The sequence below is a fragment of the Hippocampus comes genome, unplaced genomic scaffold (genome assembly GCF_001891065.2).
Source record: "Hippocampus comes isolate QL1 unplaced genomic scaffold, H_comes_QL1_v1.1 scaffold331, whole genome shotgun sequence".
Classification (NCBI taxonomy): Eukaryota; Metazoa; Chordata; class Actinopteri; order Syngnathiformes; family Syngnathidae; genus Hippocampus; species Hippocampus comes.
Window position 1 is genome coordinate 117412 of NW_017804904.1, and position 20784 is coordinate 138195.

General features: G+C 42.4%; 1 protein-coding gene across 2 annotated transcripts in view; it reads left to right on the forward strand.

The window, feature by feature from the left end:
- The window catches only part of fosl2 (FOS like 2, AP-1 transcription factor subunit), a 22854-nt gene extending 3978 nt beyond the window's left edge, over nt 1–18876 (forward strand). Inside the window, exons 3-6 of one of the 2 annotated variants that reach the window (XM_019884069.1) lie at nt 11911–12030; nt 13368–13622; nt 15167–15274; nt 17775–18876. In XM_019884069.1, the coding sequence (XP_019739628.1) occupies nt 11911–12030; nt 13368–13622; nt 15167–15274; nt 17775–18320 (1029 nt within the window). In that variant the 3' untranslated portion in view covers nt 18321–18876. Of the gene's footprint in view, nt 1–11427; nt 12031–13367; nt 13623–15166; nt 15275–17774 lie in introns of those variants that run through there. The other variant, XM_019884080.1, reaches the window with a different exon arrangement.
- Nucleotides 18877–20784: the final 1908 nt, after the last annotated feature.

Genomic DNA, 20784 nt, shown 5'->3' on the forward strand with positions numbered 1-20784 from the left:
AAGAGTGGCGGTCAATGTGAGAGAGGGCAGTCTGTGTGTGTGTGTGTGTGTGTGTGTGTGTGTGTGTGTGTGTGTGTGTGTGTGTGTGTGTGATCAGTCAGCATGCTGTTGTCTTCACCACACAGCCTTAGTGCAGCTGAGGAGAGTTGACCTCTACCTGTTTCTGTGAACCATTGGGTCATTACCCCCCCACCCCCCCAAGGATGATGGAGAAAAATACAAACAACGGGCTTCTTGTGGAAAATTGAGGGGAAAAAAAAGGCAAAGGGTGAGTTGATCATGGGGACGGCCGATAGTGGTGGGGGTGGGGACATGGGGGACGGCTCGTGCCAAGTGACACAAACCCCCCTTGGCAGCCTAATTAAATTTTCCACTTTTCCACACTCACATTAAGCCTCCATTGAGCTGGAAGGAATGGACGCAATGAAGGAGTCGACCCCATGAAGAAGATTAGCCGCCCTTTTCCCTCCTTTCTCCTCGCTCTTTTATTTAGAATATATATCATATATAATTACTGTTTTGCAACGCTAACTCTTTCAAATACTAAAATATTTGCTGTCTCTCAGACATTTCATTCATTATATGACATCTTTTATGTGTGGTGGTGAGATACCGGCTCAAAAAAGAAGGCAGCTGGTTTGAGTCGAACGTAACACATTAGGATTTATGCTTATATGGTTCAAGTGACACAATTCCTTTATTTTTATTTTTTTTGTAATTCAAGCGGTACAATTCGGATATGCATCATGGTAGTGTAAAGAAGCGTATTTTGTGAAAGCAACTCTCATCCAAATGTGTATAAAGATCAGATATCTGCCAACCAGAGATGTACATATATGCACCTAAATCTACCCAAACAAAAGAAATGACGATATAAGCTACAGCGAAAGCATTGCTCTTGAAATATGGTCATTAGGTGGCCACCATTGAGTGAGGAAAAATCCTTATAACACTGGAGAGTTGCTGCATTTGGGGAATTTTGTTTAATTGTTACTTTTGTAGGGCGGCCCGGTGTTCGAGTAGTTAGCGCATCGGCCTCACAGTGCAAAAGTGCAGGGTTCGATTCCAGCTCCGGCCTTCCTGTGTGGAGTTTGCATGTTCTCCCAGTACCTGCGTGGGTTTTCTGTGGGTGTTCCGGTTTCCTCCCACATTCCAAAAACATGCTTGGCAGGTTAATGGAACACTCTAGATTGTTCCTAGGTGTGAGCGTGAATGGTTGTTCGTCTCTTTGTGACCTGAGATTGACTGGCAACCAGTTCAGGGTTTCCCTCGCCTACAGCTGAAGACAGCTGAGATAGGCTCCATCATGCACCTCGACCCTTGTGAGGATAAAGCGGTTCAGAAAACGGATGGATGGATGAATGGATGGATATTATTTGTCCATGTCCAACTTTGACATTTGTATTGTTGTTAACATGCATTTGGATGTCTTGAATTACAGACTTCTGAAAGGAATAAAATGACTGATAAAATGAATGATAAAAATCAATCATAATTTGTCCGTCCACAATATGGAAAATCAAGTTTAATAGCAGTAATGTGGAATGCAGAGAATCATATCAAATTACATGTGTGTGTGCATGTGAGTTTGGATATGTGTGCATGCCCACATGTATTAAAGAGAGAAATACTAGTCACAAAAACGTTTCAATCTGTGTATTTTTACTCCGGTCGTCCTGTTCAGGGTTCAACTTACAATTTAAATCAGTTGGCTTTTTTTTTTTTTTTTAAACATTTTATGATGGTCTGGTTGAAAGTTGAAGTTGCAGAAAACAGCTGATTTTAACAGAGAAAGAACCGCACCAAAAACGGATTAACATTCCAAACTGCAAGGCCCTCAGAACAACATCCTCATAAATGGCATAGACAAGCTCGTTGACGTTGTCAGATGAACTTGCCTATTGTGTGTGCACTGCGGCTGCACTCGGATGCGTCATTGTCAAATGCCTTTCCACGTGTTGTGGGTCAGGCTTGAGGAAAACAAAACTCCGAAAATGCAACTCATTTTGTTCACGAAGGCGGCATATCGTTTTTGTCTCCTATTGGAATTACGGAGGGTTTTCTTCCTCGACAAAACGAGTCAAACTTGAACATTCGGGTCCTGTTCACTTGCACATTGCAGGTGCTGATGCTTGGTCACCCTGCCATGTGCTCAGAAGTGCCCCAGTCTACCATCTGACATTTATTTGTTCACTTCTTCCACATTCTCCAACATTTCCTTTTCCATTCTTCTTTGTCTTGAGGCTGACTTGTACATGTGACACACTTCCTGCCATTGTTTCACTGGCAAATACCTTTTTGCTTGTGAATTCACTCATGAGAGACTGGAAAGGTGCTGCGTGTTCAGTACAGGTAATTGGATGTTTTTCTTCACTGTTTCATTGTTGCCATTTGGATTACAGTAGCTCACGGGTGTCAAACTCAAGGCCGGGGGCCAGATGTGGCCCGCCACATCATTTTAAGTGACTCGCAAAAGCAAATCAAAGATGACAACTTCCATGATGCTTGCTAAAATCTGGACCAGAATTTCACATTTTCATATGCAATAAATCAGTGACATATTGGAAGCATGTTCTTCTTAGCAAACCTCTCATTACAGTTACTTAAACACTATTTGAATAAAACGTTATTCTTGACTTCTTTATATAGTTTCAGTCATCACAGCCCCCTCAAGGAAACGGTAATTATAATGTGGCCCGCGCCCAAAAATGAGTTTGACACCCCTGCAGTAGCTATATAGATTATGATTTACAAGAATATAGCACTTTGCTCCTTCTTCATCTCGTAGGGCACGGTGCCTGTTTGGCCCGCTGAGTGTTGTCGAAATCCTGTAAGATTCAGTTGAGGCAGCGGCTCAGATGAGGTCATTCGGTTTATTTTCCCACTGCAGCGGCCTATGAGCAAAGACACATTTTGTTGCCACATGATGACCCTTAATAAGATGTTTCTACTCGTAACCTCCCAGATCACAACAACTCTAGGCCTGCCTGTTGCTTATTATGTGTTTTATTTCTTTTTTTAATGTTACATTTACGTTATGTTCCTGACAGCCACGGCAGCCCTGTTTGCCCAAAACATGTAGTGTGCCATATGATTTGGGCCGTTGTTGTCTTGCTAAATTTTCTCATGGTCTGTCACGGTATCTGTGCCAGGCAGAGGGTCTGAAAAGGCACACTGTGGTTCTACCACGGTTGACCGAGGATCCCAGAACGTTCCCTACTGACCCATCACATTTTGACAGGGTTCCTCACGTTTCTCACATTGTCGAACACATGAGTCTTGTTCCCTCAAGGCAGCTTTGGAGAACATTAGTGGCCATGGGAGAGTCAAAAGAAATCCCCCTGCCAGGCCCGGCTATACAGTGAAACTCCTCTACAACGAAACCTACATGTCCGAAAATACCCCCTAGTGTGAAAAAATCTTCATGCATTAAAGCCATTCCCTCTTTTCTGCTTCCCCCTCCAAAGCCCCCCTGTTGCACAATACGAAATCCTTTTCTCCACCCTTGCCTCGCAATGAGGTTCACTACAACGAAAACAAGCCTTCCGCAAAAGTCTAATCCAACGTCAGCCTGCCACAGCCACCTCTACTGCTTAGCTCGGAAACGGCAACAGCAACCACCACACTGGCTTACACATGCGCAGTAGTACAGGAAGTATTTGTTATTGTTCGTTTCAGATGCAGCACGAACGTTGCATTGCTAAAATGGCTACAATACGGACATTTGCAGACCAAGGAGTGAAAAAAAAAATCTTGAAGACAGGATGAAAGTAATAAAAATGAAAGATGGAGGAAGCAAAGTAAAAGACATTATCCAAGAAATTGATGTAAGTGAAAGTGAATGGTGATCGTGTATATAAAGTCTCAAATAAGTGTATGCTCATACTTATGCACTATTGGAATAAAAATAAAGAGTACACACGTACCTTTTTGTGTGTGTGTGTGTGTGTGTGTGTGTGTGTGTGTGTTTACATCCGCAAGCTGCAAACATGATTTCGTTGTAGAGGAGTTTCACTGTATATCCCGTCACGAGACCGCGCGTTGTGTCAAACCGTAAAGTAAGAAGACTATGTGCCGTATCGTGTTTCGGACCACCCGTCCTGTCCCCCATGCATTCTCATGTCCATCCCATTTTGTCCACGGTTCACTGAAAGATGACTGGTGTAGCTGTCTGGTACATAGTGTAGAAGTACAATAACAGGACCAACATACAATTCTTACGTAGTATTTTGTATTCTGTCTTAGACACTTCTCCAAAGAAGAAGAAATGTGTGCTTGCTTCAGGCTTTTTTTGTTCGAATATCACGGTCAAAGTTAAACATTGCATCGTTTATGTCAAAGCACACAGTTGCCTGGTTTTCAAATTACCGTAGCAATAGGTCCCAGTGCATTAAAAAAAATGTGATACATTTGTTAATAGGTGGGTGCTGCGGGGTTCTGTATTGGGCCCCCTCTTATTTGTCATTTATATAATTTGACTTGGATCTCAAAGTGTCCGATGCAATTTTGCAATTCTGCGCTGATGACACTGTTATTTACTGCTATGGATCAGTTGTTTTTAGGATGTTGAGCCTCTGCAGAAACCTTATGTAGCTGTCCAACATTATTTACACGAATGTTCACTCACTTTGAAGCCACGCAGAGAACATATTTTGAAGAATCAGTGAAAAATGGGGTTTTATTTTCGAGACAAGCTGATTTATTCTTTGAATGAAAAGAAGCAACTTGTTGTAAAATGTCTTAGGATGGACACTGTTTATCACACATCTTTGAGGTTCTTTATGTATGTCTTTATGTCCACTCACCACTGTTAATTACATGAATCGTACTCTCGAGTAGGATGACCTGGACCTCTGCACTGTGAGGCAGACGTGCTAACCAGTTGACCACCATGCCTCCATGTTCAACAAGACCATTAATAGTTTGATCAAAGAGACATCTGCTACTTAAATGAATTTATAACACGAAACACAGTTAGCATATACATTAGAGTACCTATGCGTTTAACTGCCATATGAACACACGTAGAGCAGTGACACATACAAACAGAATCCAACAGTACTCACAGACATATTTTCTCTGCTCCGTGGGTAAAATGACTATTTACTCAAGCTCAGTTGGGGACTTTCTGTGCCTCTTGTTCGGCATCTCTTCTAGGAGACCTGAGTGTTGCCTTAAATGTTGCTGCACACAGGAAACGACAATCAAGGCCTGCAACTCTAAAAATCAGACTCGCCTGTGTGGTGTGAAAAACAAAACAAATTGCTTAAACGTCTGCATGATAGTGGGGGTACAAATAATGTGCATGTTGGATTTGGCGTTTGTGTTCTTTCTTTCTATCTATCTATCTCGATATATCTATATCTATCTATCTATCTATCTATATATCTATATCTATCTATCTATATCTATATCTATATCTATATCTAGATATAGATATATATCTATATCTATATCTATATATATATAGATATATATATATATATATGCGTGGGTTTTCTCCGGGTACTCCGGTTTCCTCCCACATTCCAAAAATATGCATGATAGGCTGATTGAACACTCTAAATTCCCTCTCTCTCTCTCTCTCTCTCTCTCTCTCTCTCTCTCTCTCTCTCTCTCTCAGAAACCGGAGTACCCAGAGAAAACCCACAAAGGCACTGGGAGAACATTCAAACTCCACACAGGAAGGCTGGAACCAGGATTGAACCCTGCATCTCTGCACTGTGAGGCCGACGCACGAACCAGATGACGATCAGACAAACACGCACATACACACACGCACACACGCTCACACACACACACACGCACACACATGCACACACACACTGCTTATTGAAGTATTTTGATAGGGAGGCATGTTGTTTAGCCAGAAGCAATGGTGCACGGCAAAAGGGTTACCTGGAATACAGTTTCTGTTATCTTACAAAGCCATCAAGATTCAAGTTGACTGACACTTGCAATCCTTTGATGGCAGATTGATGTTACAGTTACAGTCTTGGTTTCAAATATCCAAAAGAACTGAAAGCAAACTGACATCTTAGAATTTAGGGTTGCCACTGAGATTAGTATGCACGCTAAAGTGATTTTGTCAGAATGAGACAACATACTCCACCATTAATGTAGCTTGTAACCTGTTCAATTCAAGACAGCACACACTTACCATCATTTAAACTGTGCCTGGATAATCCCTGGAAAGAAAAGTTTGTCTGTTTTAGTTGGCTTTTCCTAAAATTTTTGCAGTCACATTTTACAGCACAAGCCATGGCCTCAGCATTAAAGGAATTGTTTTCATATATCAGTCTGGAGAAAGGTAAAAAAAAAAGAATTTCTTTGCAATCTAGTGAAGACGGCCATCATCAAGTGGAGAAAATATGGAACAACAGTGACATGAGAAAGAACCGGATGCGTAATGTACAGTATTTATTTGTTTAATATGCAGTCTAGACATGCTGATATTCATCTCATAAGATGTTGTCGAGCGGCTACTTTGTCTTCTGCCCACTTGAATGTGTTTGGCCTTATCGCGTATTCCTCTTGTCTCCACAAGCCTGCACTCTGGAGGATCAAATTATCTCCCTGCCTTGTTGTTTGACTTCTTTACATGCGTTGCCACGGCAACTTGTCACACGTCGCGAAAAGATGGTTATTTAATTCACAGGAGCAGTCTGCCAGTCTGACACGCAGTCACTGTTTTAAGTGATCTCCTTCCCACAGTGGGCTTCCCAATGTAAGTGCTCATTAGGATTCTATTTAAAATTGCACGAGACCCTGGAATTGCGTATTGCTGCCACACACACACACACACACACACACACACACACACACACACACACACACACACACACACAAAAAGGCCCTTTTCACATAATTACATGAAATGTTTGCCATAGCAATATCTCTTTTACGCTATAATGTGAACATCCCATGTTATTTCAAAATACGAGTTTTCCACTTCATGCGTCAGAATTGGAGGCCATTTTGGGTTCGATATTCTCAAAAATTACATATTCGCTTTGTGCGATCGGGTTCGTTTAATAATACAACTCCTGGTAAGAGTAGAGGTTCTTTATTTGGACTGCCGTCTTGGTCGGAGGGAGAAGGCAATCGCCATGTGTACATCTCGTAGACTCTCGTACAACTGACTAATGGCTGCTCATGCTCTGTGTGCGCTCTGTGCGCAGGCATAGCTAATCGAACAAGCAAATATGATTTGCTCATATCGTTACATGCTTTTCTGCTAAATATTCATCATTGTTCAGTCATGAGCTGTACTGTCAAAGGCTTGATTAGCTCAACTTTGATCAATGGTACAATTTTTATGGCATGATTTATTTGCCGTTTACAATACCTGTCACTGTAATCACAGTAACAGGGATGCAAATCCAGACAAATGTTTGCTTTCTCTTACGAGTAGAAGCTAGCTTTTTAGCTAGCTGTTACTGCTGCCCAAGAGGACAAATTCACCTGATGAAATTAAAAGTGAATTGTCTTTTACCGGGTAGAGTGAGACATTCAGTCAACGCTAATTGTTTTATAAAAATGTGAATAATAGACACGAGGACATACCTTTGCGCTACCCAGTCTTTTGGAAAACTGATGACGTAAAGTCCAGCGTGATTCACTGCTTTCCTCTTCTTCGACAAAGTTGAAAAGGTTATGGTCACGGGTTTGCATGCAAGTTGTGGGACACACAAATAATATTTTTTATTTAAAATCTTGTGTTTATCAAACAAGTGGTCCCACAATTTTGACAGCAATGAAACAAATAATATCAAAACAATGAGGTTTACATTTCATTTGAACTGTTTTATTTGCGATTCAATTTCCTCATTGATGGGGTGGGACAAGCGAAACATTGTTTTTTAGGGACTACGACAGACTTATTTGTTTTTTTCAAAACTATCAGAAGCATTATTTGTCTTTTTCTTAGTTTTTTGAGATTTGTTCTCAAGACAAGTGAATTTACTCAGAAACTCCATGTTTTAATATTTTGTATGTGGATTATTTAAAATTTGATTTGAGGGAGGTAAAATGTCCTCCAATTCTGGAATGACCCTTACAACGTGAAACAATCCAATTGTTTCGAAATATCTTCATGTTAAAACAAGATAAATAAGCAACGTGAAATGATCGAGCCAGTTTTGTTTGTATGTGTGTGAAGCAATCCGCTTCAGTACATAACAGTGTGACTGACATCAAGAGGAATTATTGGCTTGTCACATAAAACCCGAGTCTCGTTTGTCACGTTTGTGTTTTGCAGCATTCCATTAGAAACAACGTACTGTATTGATTGTTAACAGGCCACAAGCACAACAACAAATTCCAGTGTCAGTCACCCTGAGTGTTCTTTAATCCACTCACTACTACCCGAGTCAGCACTTTGGTGCCTATGTGCGTACTGACGGTAGCACCTGAGCTGACAGATTAGCCACACTCATCATGTGGCGCTATTATCCAGGTTAGTAAGACTATTACATTATTATCGTTACACGACAAAAGGACGCAACTCAAGGCAAGGTTAAAAACAGTACATACACTTCTACTTCTCGGAAATCTGAAGCGTACCTTTCCAGGTGATAAAGCAAGCAGGCAAAATGTCTTTAGATAGGATGTTTTGTGTGTGTGTTTTTTTTTTTTTTAAGGCAAAGGCCACAGAGTGCTTTATGGGATGAACGTTAGAATGGGTTATTGTCAGCAGGCAAAATGTCTTTAGACAGGATGTTTTGTGTGTTTTTTTTTTTGTTTTTTTTTAAGGCAAAGGCCACAGAATGCTTTATGGGATGAACGTTAGAATGGGTTATTGTCAACCTCTTTTAATACTGTGTTGAGTGGCTGTTGTCAGGCAGGTCCTTGAAGACCTCATGAGTTCAGTCACTCTGGTCAGGGCCGGGGTAAGCTGCTTCCAGCCTGTGAAGTGAAACCGCGCTGTGAGGTGACATGTTCCCTTTGGAAATGATTCCTTACAATGTGAGATCGTAGGAGTGACTCTACCAACGCATCAATTCACTTGCTGACCTCGTAATCAGGTGTCTTGATACCTCAGTGTTTTCTTCAAAGTCCCTCTGGAATGCAGACCACGTTCAAATGTACGGGTAATTGTTTTTGTTTTCCTGAAAAACAACATGAATGACTTTATCATTTCCACTGAAATAAAGAAAGGTTATCACGTCACTATGTGACAGTAGAGAGACTGATTCCTACGAACACCGAGGATCAAGTGGCCTTGCGATCGTGTGCGATAACCAGGAAAAATGAATCAGAGGAATTCTGCTGATGCCGAGTTTGCTAAAATTGTATTTCACTTGGGAATGACTCACTCATGATTTCTGGATCATGATTTATTCATTGTCATTGACTGTCGTGTTTCACTCACTTGACTTCCATGCAGGCATGTGTGGGTTCAATTTCCACTCTGTCGCAGTATGACTAAGACTGTGAATTTTTGTTGTTGTTGATCAACTGGCGAACCAATCCAGGGCGCCCAAAGTCATCTGGGAGAGGCTCCAGCACCATGTGCAAACCAGGGTTAGCGGCATAGATGATGGATTGATGGATGGATAAATTCCTTGTCAAAAGGAAAATCATTAAAATTATCACGATTCCATCTGACAGTACGACATTGCTGTTCTCCTTCTATGTTGTCAGTTGTTACCGTTGCCCTTAAAACACTGAACATTTTAAAGACTAACTGCAGCAATAATATTGAATTGCATGCTTACTTTGGAAAGGTGTTTTCCCAAATACATGTGGGGGTATGTGACATCTGCTCCTGAATAAATCTTTGAAAACAATTGTTTTCCGTCAGCAACTAAAGCACTAACCTATTTCTTGGACCAAAATGCATGCTTGCGTTGCCAGAAATTTTGAATTCCGTGAATATGCTGGTGTTTGTCTCTGTGTCATGACAACAAAAAAACGATTCTTCTTCCGAACTAAGTGGGCTCATTTATTTTATAGAGCACTGTGCAAAACCACGTTTCTCATACAGCGGGCGATTAATTTTCTTGCATTTTTTTGTGGAGGTGGTAAATGCTATGCCAAGGTTGAAAGATGTCAGCGCATAGATACACTGAAGGGGCGGGGACAGTGGGTGCATTATTTTTGGGTATTGCCCGCGATGGCCCTGTCCCTGCGATGTCATGACTCTGACACTGTTAGAACATTAATTACATCTAGCTGATTACATTTCTCCAAAGCATTCTAAGCAGAAACTGTGTCGCCTAGCAACGGCAAATCTGTGCTGCCGGCAGCTGATAAATAATATTCATTAATATCGTTTCACAAAAGGATGCTGATTGAACATGTGCTATTAAACCAAAAGCCTGAGGCGCAGTGTGACAGAAATGACACATTGGAAAGGTTTGACTTATTTTGAGGTCCAAATGACGCTTTCTTGGAAAGAGTCCTTTTCAGAACCCCCACCCGCCCCCACCTCCCACGCTGATTAATTCCCCCCTCAGTTGTCGAACTTCCCCTGCTGTCGAAACTTTATTTGACAACTCCGTCTGGCAAAGCCACGCGCGGCAAACAGCTTTAAGGGAGCTGGGCACAACCAGCAGTGTTGATGCAGATTAAAATAGGAACCATAGTCGATTGGATTATACCTAATACGCCATTTCATGTAGCGTAACGTGTCATTTTCTGGGCTCCGTGCCCTTGTTTGTGTCGTGTACATCCGAATTACAATTCAAACTGAACTGCGGTTCCTTTCCAATTCTAAAAGCGGCGAGTCGCTTGTATGGAAGGTCGACTACACGCTTTGACTAATGCTTTAAATGAACCCACAATGCACAATGACTCGATTGTGCATGAGACATTGGACCCATAATGCTAATTACCATGGACAGATGCTGGTTGTAATGTGCACAGGTGATCATTGTATCGGTTTGTGTTTGAAATCGGGTGCAAGTCACGTGCCTCGACCGTTTGGAGGGGGGCGGGATAGAGAGGAAAAAAAAATAGAAATGTTAGTCGCTTTAGCGGATCCAAAACCTCGGACTGCACGTCCAGAGAGCGCCGGTGCTCAACGGGGAGGGAATCCCTCCAGTTCGTCTCGCTGTTTCCTTTACCAAGGAAACCCACACTGTGCACTTTCTGACGCAACTGCCCATTTTAGGCAACATGCGTCAATGGACTGATTCAAGTGCGATAAACAAGCGTGGACCTCACTGCTGCTTCTGACGTCCGGAACCGGTCCAGAAATGTCCTTGTACGTTCGAGGCAGTCTATTTCGGTTGTGCCCATGCTGTAATTCTTACGCCAGTTTCCAGCGGAGGAAGCATTTACCGGCGCTGTCTATTTCGCCACTTTATTCAAAAGACACCCCCTCCCCTTCAGCTCAAGTCGCAACGCCCATATGCGTGACGTGAGTTCTTTCGTCTGTGTTGAAAAGCAGTTGCACTTCTCGATAGTGCCATTGAAGTGAGTCATCTCTAGGAAGTGTGGTTAAAAAAAAGAAGGGGGGAAAAGGCGACAAAAAAACTACCATCGAAGTGTTCCGTGAACGCCACGGGTCGCGCGTAATCGGCAAGACAGTGGAAAACAGAAAGAAGGGTCGACAGGCAAAAAAAAAAAAAAAAACGTCTTAAAGTGAGTCAACCTGCGTGGATCTTAACTTTTAAGTTCAAGTTCGTGCACCTTGCACCTCTTGAATAACAAACGGACAACCGACTCCATTACTTGACGTCGCTGTGATGTTCTAGGTGACTCCAAAGCAACGGCTGCACCTTTAATCAACTCTTTTTTTTTTTTTTTTTGGAAAAGTAACTCGCAGTCGAATTGGAGGATTCGTGTTGTTTTCTTTTTAACCACCCTGCTGGTGCCTTTGATACGAGCGAGGATTTGCTACCTTAAACTGCGCACCGAACAAGTCTCGTGATACCTTCTTTTTTTTCCTGGATCATGTACCAGGACTACTCCGGGAATTACGACACCTCGTCCCGCGGCAGCAGCACTTCTCCGGCCCAGCCCGAGTCTTTCGCGAGCGGCAGCAGCACCATCGGAAGCCCCATCTCTACCTCAACCTACCAGGTAACACTCGACAAGCTCAACCTCGATGCTGCTGCAATGTGTTCTTATGCAGTTTAAACGAGTTGCACCCATTAACTCAACTATCTGCGCACAATTTACGCGAATCCTGCTGCAGGTATTTATTTTCGTTTGCGCCCAGGGGTGCGAGTTTAAAAAAATGGTTGGTGTGCGCACAAAGTGGTCAAGCCGGTCTCATTGCGTACGTTTAATTCAGCCTCCAAATGAACACTGTGAGAAATGTAGTGATCTTCACGAGCTGCCCTTTATGGAAAGTAAGTCGAAATAACTTCTGTTGCGATTTGGTGCGATATAAATCAATTTAGATTGAATTGAACAGAATATTTGCGGCGTTTGCGCTCCAGATGGAGCTTCCAGACATATCGCTATAAATTAAATATAGCACGTTCATACGCGGAGTTGAACAGGCGCGCAACGGGCACGTCTAAGGGGATAAAAATTCAATTCGGCGTACGGGTGCGATGCGTTTAAAAGCACCCATAAGTGCGTGCGTGGAAGCGGCATCTACAGCACCTCTTCAATAGATTGATTTAAATGACCATGGATTTGAAATGATAATAATGATTAGACAGGGGTGCGTTTTGTGTGAACAACCGAATGGGTTTATCGTGGTTTCGGTGAGCGCCGAGCAATACTGCTGTCAGAGGAGTTTCAGCATATATCCAGAAAAATCGTTATTTTTTTGGAGAAGCCTCCCGCAAAGAATTCAGCGTACGACTCGTCTCATTTATTGCTCACCGGGAATTTGATCTTAGCTCGAATGGGTTTCATATTTTCTTTTCAAAATGTGCTAGCCGGAAAAAAAAAATACGTTCCGTTGCGCAATCTGTCTCAAGTCAACGCTCGTATTTTAAAGGCGAGGTCCTCCAAAAGTGTGGCGTGTTGCTTCCCGGTTTACTGGAACTGACCGCGTTTCGCACGCACTGAACGAATGAGTCACCAGATAAACAAAAAGTTCCACAAGACTGCCGGGATATCCGACGGAAGGTTGGGAATAACTGGAAGAGAAGGACGTGCGTAAATAACGACTAAATGCATAATTACTCGAGCAGCCTCCCCTCAGCCCAAAAAGTTGCTCCAAACACCTGCATGTAATCATTTATCTCCCAAGTTTCAGTGGTAAAGACGACTGATAACAGGACACTTTGGGCTTTCCCACATGATTCACATCTTGTGTCAGTCTCCCACTCCACTCTCTGTGGACTGAATCATTATTACCATGAGCCGTAATGGTGGAAAATGTGCTATGCGGCTCGAACATCCAACCCCCCACCTACACCCACAGTCCCTTATACCATATGTTCTCTTGCTCCTTCCAGAAATACAGTATTGACATGCCCGGCTCCAACAGTGCCTTCATCCCCACCATTAATGCAATCACAACAAGCCAAGACCTTCAGTGGATGGTGCAGCCCACAGTCATCACCTCCATGTCCAACCCGTACTCCCGCTCCCACCCGTACAGCCATCACCTGAGCAACGGGCAAAGTTTGCTGGGCCACAACCCACTGGCCCGTCCAGGGGTCATCCGCTCCATCGGGGACGCCAGAGGCCGACGCAAAAGGGAAGAGCAGGTGAGGCAATGTCATTTTGGAAAAAGTTGGCTGAGGGCTGCAACAAAATACAATTGGGATTGTGATGCCAGAAAGGTTACTTGTTACTTCAGGGAGCTGTCTTGATGCTCTTACATAGGGCTGCGAATGTGGGTATTTTTTCTGGAAGTTTTTGGTAATTTTTCATGGGTATTCAGGATGCGTAATTTTGGAAACATTCCAAATGGAAAGTTTCCATTTCGACGAAAGAGATTATATTGCAAAATTAAAAGAAATATTTTCTTTTATCACAAAGCTAAATAGATAGCTTTCCTTGCCCATATGCTTAGGGCATCACCTAAATTGATCTTTTTTTTTCACTTCACTTGAGCAGTGACGTATCTGAAGTTTGTTTACAACAAAAAGCAAAGTAACAAGAATAAAAAAGATAAAAAGTGATCGACCAGGCGATGTCTCATAACTGGAAAAACTTGTAATTGGGGCAGTTGTCAATCAAAAATGTATTTGAATGAAATGTGGTTTAATCTGGATAATGGTAAAATATATTTTAACCAACCTTTTTGTTAAATCCATGTTTACAGAACCTAACATCGTGGGGGCTACTTTCCAGACCACCCCTGCGATTAATAAAATCCATGACATAGAAATTTAAATGTTGTGAAGGCATGTTTTGGTCGCATTAACAGTACTTTTTCAAATAATGTAATTTATATATTGAGAGAGAGAGAAAGTAAGAGAAATAGATACAAATATTTGATAGTGTAATGATCCCGCAATGAGTTAACAGTAAACAAATCAATTTTTTATTCCAAACTAACAATCGTATTATATCGCACTATACGCCAATAATCATGGCCAATGATGTACACTCAAAAAAGAACATACATTTTCTTTCTATTGTCTTCAAAAAAGCAGGATCTCAGTGCATGACAATAATTTAAAATAAAATTAGGCTGTGCTGAAATACAGTACATCCTGTTTTGTCTTCCTTTTAAATTTAGTCTCAAACTAAATAAGTGGGCCTCCATCTAGTGGTCGGAAGTGGAATTGCGGTGCCCCCAATTATACAAGAGAGTTAGATCAAAATAGTTATTAATTGCATTGGGGGGAAAATGGTGAAATAGCAAGATGTGAATCTGGAACCTGCAGTGGAGGTGCATTTACTGTATTCCTGTTTATTCCCATAGAAAGTTTAAAAATGGCCAAAATTGATCAACCCGACTCTTGAGCGAAGCACGGAAAAGCCCCAAACTCAGCTCTGAGTTTTAGCTGCACCCTTGACTGGAACATCGCTCCTGTTGTACTCACACAAAGCTTAATATGGAGCACCTCCGTGTGAAAGCATAGGTTCCCCTGAGGATAAAACAGCGTTCTTGCAGGCAGCCCATACACACACACACTTACACACACACACACACACACACACACACACACACACACACACACACACACACACACGAAGACATTCATCTTTGCATTATGCCTTCAGGCTTTATATGTCATACATGTGTGACATGTGTGTATGTTACCAACACACTACCGCATTCCTTGCTTTTTACCCTCAGCTCACCCCAGAAGAAGAAGAGAAGAGGAGGGTGCGGCGCGAGAGGAACAAGTTGGCCGCCGCCAAATGCCGCAACCGCAGACGCGAGTTGACTGAGATGCTGCAAGGGGTGAGTAAGAACATCAAAAGTTCAGCAGCGATCATGTCATCGTACTGATCATCACGGGTGCCTAAAATTCAGACCAGCGACCACTAGCATGTTTTTTTTTCTTTTTACTGGTCCACCACATATTCTAATCATAAAATTTAAACACGGTCTGTATTAAAAGGTTGAAAGAAAAGTCTACATGTTGAAAGACAGTACAGTTTGCAATTTAATGTTAAAATGTGACAAAATGGAACGATAAAAGGATATAATTTATTTATTCATTCGTTTGTTCATTTATTTTGTACCGGAAGTGGAGTTGTCCCTAACCTGAAATTTTCGAGGGGCAAGTAGAAACATTCGTGGCAGTCACTGTAAGTGGATTTGCAAAGTAAATATTCGCGCCTTTCATTTTCTCTATATTCCTGATAAATGGCCCGAGGTGTTGAGCAGAGGTTTGTCAGCGACAGAAAATATTCAAGAATAGTCATTAAAAAAAGAAATCGTCCAATGTATTGGTTGCACAGTGTGAGATGAAAATTTTAGTTGACCTGTCTTAAATTTTAGAAACACAATGCCAGCATTTGCCTGCAAAACTGCTATGTTAAAAAAAATTATACCAATCAGTCTGAGTATTTTCCATTATTTCTTGAATTGCAAAAACTAAAAACACAAGATACCAAATTTTTAAAAATCACTGTGAATGTGTTGGGTTCTCACTTATATTTTATTTAATTTTTTTGCTATCACTGTCATACTCCCTTTTTGCTTTGTCACCAATAAAAACTAGCGATGTTTTTTTTTCCCCTTTAAATATGTTTCAACTGCTTTGCATATGGAATTGTGTTAAGTGGCCCTCCTGCTTCCTTCTGTTTTTCCCTATGTGGCGCTCAGTGGAAATAAAACATCTCTGTAGCTGGATCGCATTTTCGTTCTTGCCTTTTCTCAAGATGATGTTGATGACGATGAAGCTCAAGATTATGCAAATGGCACTTGCCACTGTTGATCGAAACCGGATGATGACGAAAGTTGTACACAGCCTCGCAGTGCAATCATACGAGTGAATATACTCTATACCTCAAGTCACAACCTGGCAATACTGGTTTGCCCCCTGCACCCTGCATAAAAAGTAGCACCGAAGCTTTCTACTTGGCAGCTGCGAACGGACACATGGCATGACATCTTAGCGAGCCACTAACAAAATGGAACCAATTAGCTCAATTTTCACTGAACTCAAGCTTGTTGAGACTTCCAAGACTCCCAGAAATGGAATTCGCCTTAGGCAGCTGTCTCTGCGAATGCGGGACACGGGCAAATTCTAATCATCTCCCTAACCCAGAATGCTGTGAGCTGCTCACACAAAACAGCTTCCACAACAGAAAGAAATGCCTTTCTTTCATGTGGCCATTTTTTGAATTCCAAATAAGGGAATGTCAGTTCCGAGTCATACCATGTCCTCTGATCGCACACCTCCTCTTTGTTTGCCTCCTTGGAAAACAACTTCCTCATACCTTTGCCCATGAGTCAAAGTTCTCAGACAGCATGTCACCATATCTTGCCTGTCTGTCTCACATTCGTGATGAATAGCGTATTATGATCCCAGACGCACACGCACGCATGTGAACACATACACACACACCCACCGACACGCAAAAACACACTCACGCAAGTGGCACATAGGTTGAAGGAGGACAAAAAACATAAACACATTATTTGTTCCGACAATCAAAGCAACACTGCCCTCCTTTGGTAGACTCAATGACACTACACAGGTACCAGTACAAAGAATGTTACCGTATTGGCCCGAATATAAGACGGCCCTGATTATAAGATGACCCCCTGTTTTTCAAGACTCAAGTTTGAAAAAATACTTTTTGAACACCAAATTAATTTTTATACAGAAAATAATTACAGTACATCTGAAGCAAATGATGATAATAATATATTTGAGAGAAAAAGCATGTTATTTTGCCTCATTCAAATCTTAATATCTCAACATTTAAATATGTAAACTAAAGTGCAATCACATTCGTAAATGAATGGCTTCTGGTTTTTGAAATGTAAATTACATTATAACTTCTCCTCAGCTGCCGATCTTCGACCCACTTTTCTCCAGATTGTTGCTACGTTTCTTCATTTTCTGTTATCTCTGCTATTATTCTCTTCTCTTTTCTTTCTTACCGCTATTTTTTATTTTTCTTCTTCATGCTACCGCTATTTTTATTTTTATTCTTCGTGACAATGTTATTGATGTCACTTTGGCCTGGGGAGTCAAGTTCAGCATTCGCTTCAATATCTGGCGCCATCTAGCGTCGGGAATGGGTATAATGTCTAGACCCCGAATATAAGACGACCCCCACTTTTTCAGTCTTATTTCAATGCAAAAAACACCGTCTTATATTCGGGCCAATACGGTAGCTAGCTGGACAACTAATTTGAATGTCATCAATACACCTGTAACACGGTTGCGTTTGGCAGGGCTTTAATCGGTTGTTTACCCGATGTCTCATTTCTGTCCTATCAGGAGACTGAGAAACTAGAGGAGGAGAAAGCCGACCTGCAGAAAGAGATCGAAAGCCTAAAGAAGGAGAAGGACAAGCTGGAGTTCATGCTGGTGGCCCACAATCCCGTGTGCAAGCTGCCCAACGAGGATCGCCACGCGACCCCGGCGCACCATCAGCACCATCAACACCAGCAGTGCGCTCCCCTGTCCTTGACCATGCGCCCCAACATGGCGGCCCGGGCCCACGTGAACCACGTGGTGGTGAAGCAAGAGCCGGACGACGCGGAGGAAGTGGCGGGCAAACCCCAGCATTCCGTCATCAAGCCCATCTGCCTTGGCGGGATGTACTGTACAGATGGCGACAGCCTCAACACGCCGGTGGTGGCGGCATCCACCCCAGCCGCCGCACTCAACGCCCCCAACCTCATCTTCACTTACCCGAGCATGCTGGAGCCCGACAGCCCCTCGCCCTCCTCCGAGTCGTGCTCCAAGGCCCACCGCCGCAGCAGCAGCAGCGGCGATCAGTCGTCGGACTCCCTCAACTCACCCACCCTATTGGCCCTGTGAGAAGGTCCGCAAACCAAAACACTGTGGCGGACGGTGAGCGCCGGGATCAAAAGACCCCAAGGCGCATTTGGACGGTCCAGGCCAAGCTGATCATGTGAACCGTGCCCCCACTTTTTGGCAGGGAGACCCCCACAAGGGCTACGCTGCGTGTTTCTTCTCGTCCTGCTTCGATCTGCTCGGTCATACTTGTACAACATGTGTGCGGCAATCCTTGACGCGTTAAACACTTTGCCATTTCAACTTTTACAGTGTCAACTTGTTTACTCAAGACTCTTTCCTCCCTTCAAATCTGGCCTTTGGGAGTTCAGATGATATACAATAGGAGTTCCTAATATATACACATATACATATCGATATAAATATATTTTTGAGAAAAAAAAAGAATTAAAAGCCATGACCAGTTGCACTCTGCCAAGACGAATCAACAGATCACGGAAAGAGGTCACATCACGAGAGACAATGAGCAAATAGTTGTCTTTTATTTTCATTTGTGTCCTGTTCGAACCCCAAGGACCTCGATTCATCTCTTTAACTGTATTTAATGTGCTGATAAAAAGTGTTTTTGAGACATTGTCTTCTCCCTCATCTGCCTGTAGAAAAGCATCATGGTCTTTGGTGTTAAATACTGATGGCGCCTTTGTCCAAGCGCTCTTCTATTTTGCCAGTGTGGCTTAACTACGTTAGTGTTGGTATGCTTCACCTCAGTGGTTTTGTACTTGATCTTTATGACAGTTTTAAGACTATATATATATATATATATATATATATATAAAATGTGTGTGTGCGTGCGCATGCTCTTTACACTGATGCCAGGGATATCGTTCTCGCTTTCTCGTCATAAAAGAACGCAGGCTGTGTGATAGTCTTACCAAAGGGAGAAAATAAACAAATAGGGCCGTTGTGCAACATCAGAATTTTTTCTTTTCCAAACATTTCCAACACGACGTATAAGTTCTGTCACATTGTGGGGAGAAAAAAAGGTCTTACCTTTGTTAATACTGCCATGTACGGCAGGTCAGGTTTCACAAAACCAAAAAGGGTTGTATGACACTTGGAATCCTTTTCTTTGTTTGTCTTTGCGTCAGAAAAAAGGAGAGATTGTTGCTCTATTATGAAAAAAAGCCACTGTGGTCTAACCAGACTGTCACCAGCTGCCAATGATGTCAACCCTGTTTATACTGTGTTTTTAAAGCCATCTTTGTTAAGTAAAAAAAAACAAAACAAAAACTCTGGAGGCCTGAATGGCTTAAAACAACAGATCATAAAGAGTGTTTTGCAATACAAAAGGAATAGTAATAAGACAACTAGCCTGAGATGAAACATGAACACCACGGGAAGTGATAGTCGAGATGTCAAACATTCCTCAATAGTTTTTTATCATCAAATGATCACTCGCTGGATGCAGACAAATTGACATCTCGATACAATATGCTGATATCAAGGCAGAAATGTTGTTTTTCTGTTTTGGCAATATCTGGGTTTTATGCCGATGCAAAAGGAAAATCTCTGCCCCCCTACACACACATACACACACACACAGACACGCGGCGCGCATAATGAACTGATAACCAAAACGAGAGTCTGGTTGTGTATGTCAAGATTGTCTGCAGCTCTTCAACACACAAAGGAAAGCCATTGACGTAAATCTACTGTACATGTCACCTACTGTCACTGTGTATTGCTTGTTTTCAGCCATAATTTTCCAAATGCATTAACTGTTAAAAATAGTAAAAAGGAAAAAAAAAACAGCAATCTGTAAATAGCCGTGTTTGTTAATTTAAATAAATCGTAATAAAATAAATTTCCAACTTGTATTTTGTATTTGTTTTTCTTTTTAGCTTGCATTCACGTATTTTATGCAGGGATGTGCAAAATCTCAGTCCTATATAGCGATTATGCTACAAATGCTGCTAAGGTCAGAAAAGTTACCACAGGGATAACTGGCTTGTGGCGGCCAAGCGTTCATAGCGACGTCGCTTTTTGATCCTTCGATGTCGGCTCTTCCTATCATTGTGAAGCAGAATTCACCAAGCGTTGGATTGTTCACCCACTAATAGGGAACGTGAGCTGGGATTAGACCGTCGTGAGACAGGTCTAGTGCAATGCCTGATCAAATAAACAGAATCTACGGAGGCAACCGTCCTTGCAAATTGATTACTGATTAGCAGAAAGGAAAGCAACCATGGGCGGTCCAGTGGTTAGCGCGTTGACCTCACAGTGCAGAGGTCAATGGGTTCAATTCCAGCTCCGGCCTCCCTGTGTGGGATTTGCATGTTCTCCCCAGGCCTGCGTGAGTTTTCTCCGGGTACTCCAGTTTCCTCCCACATTCCAAAAACATGCATAGCAGGCTGGTTGAACACTAAATTGCCCCTAGGTGTGAGTGTGAGCGCGGATGGTTGTTCGTCTCTTGTGTGCCCTGCGATTGGCTGGCAACCGGTTCAGGGTGTCCCCCGCCTACTGCCCG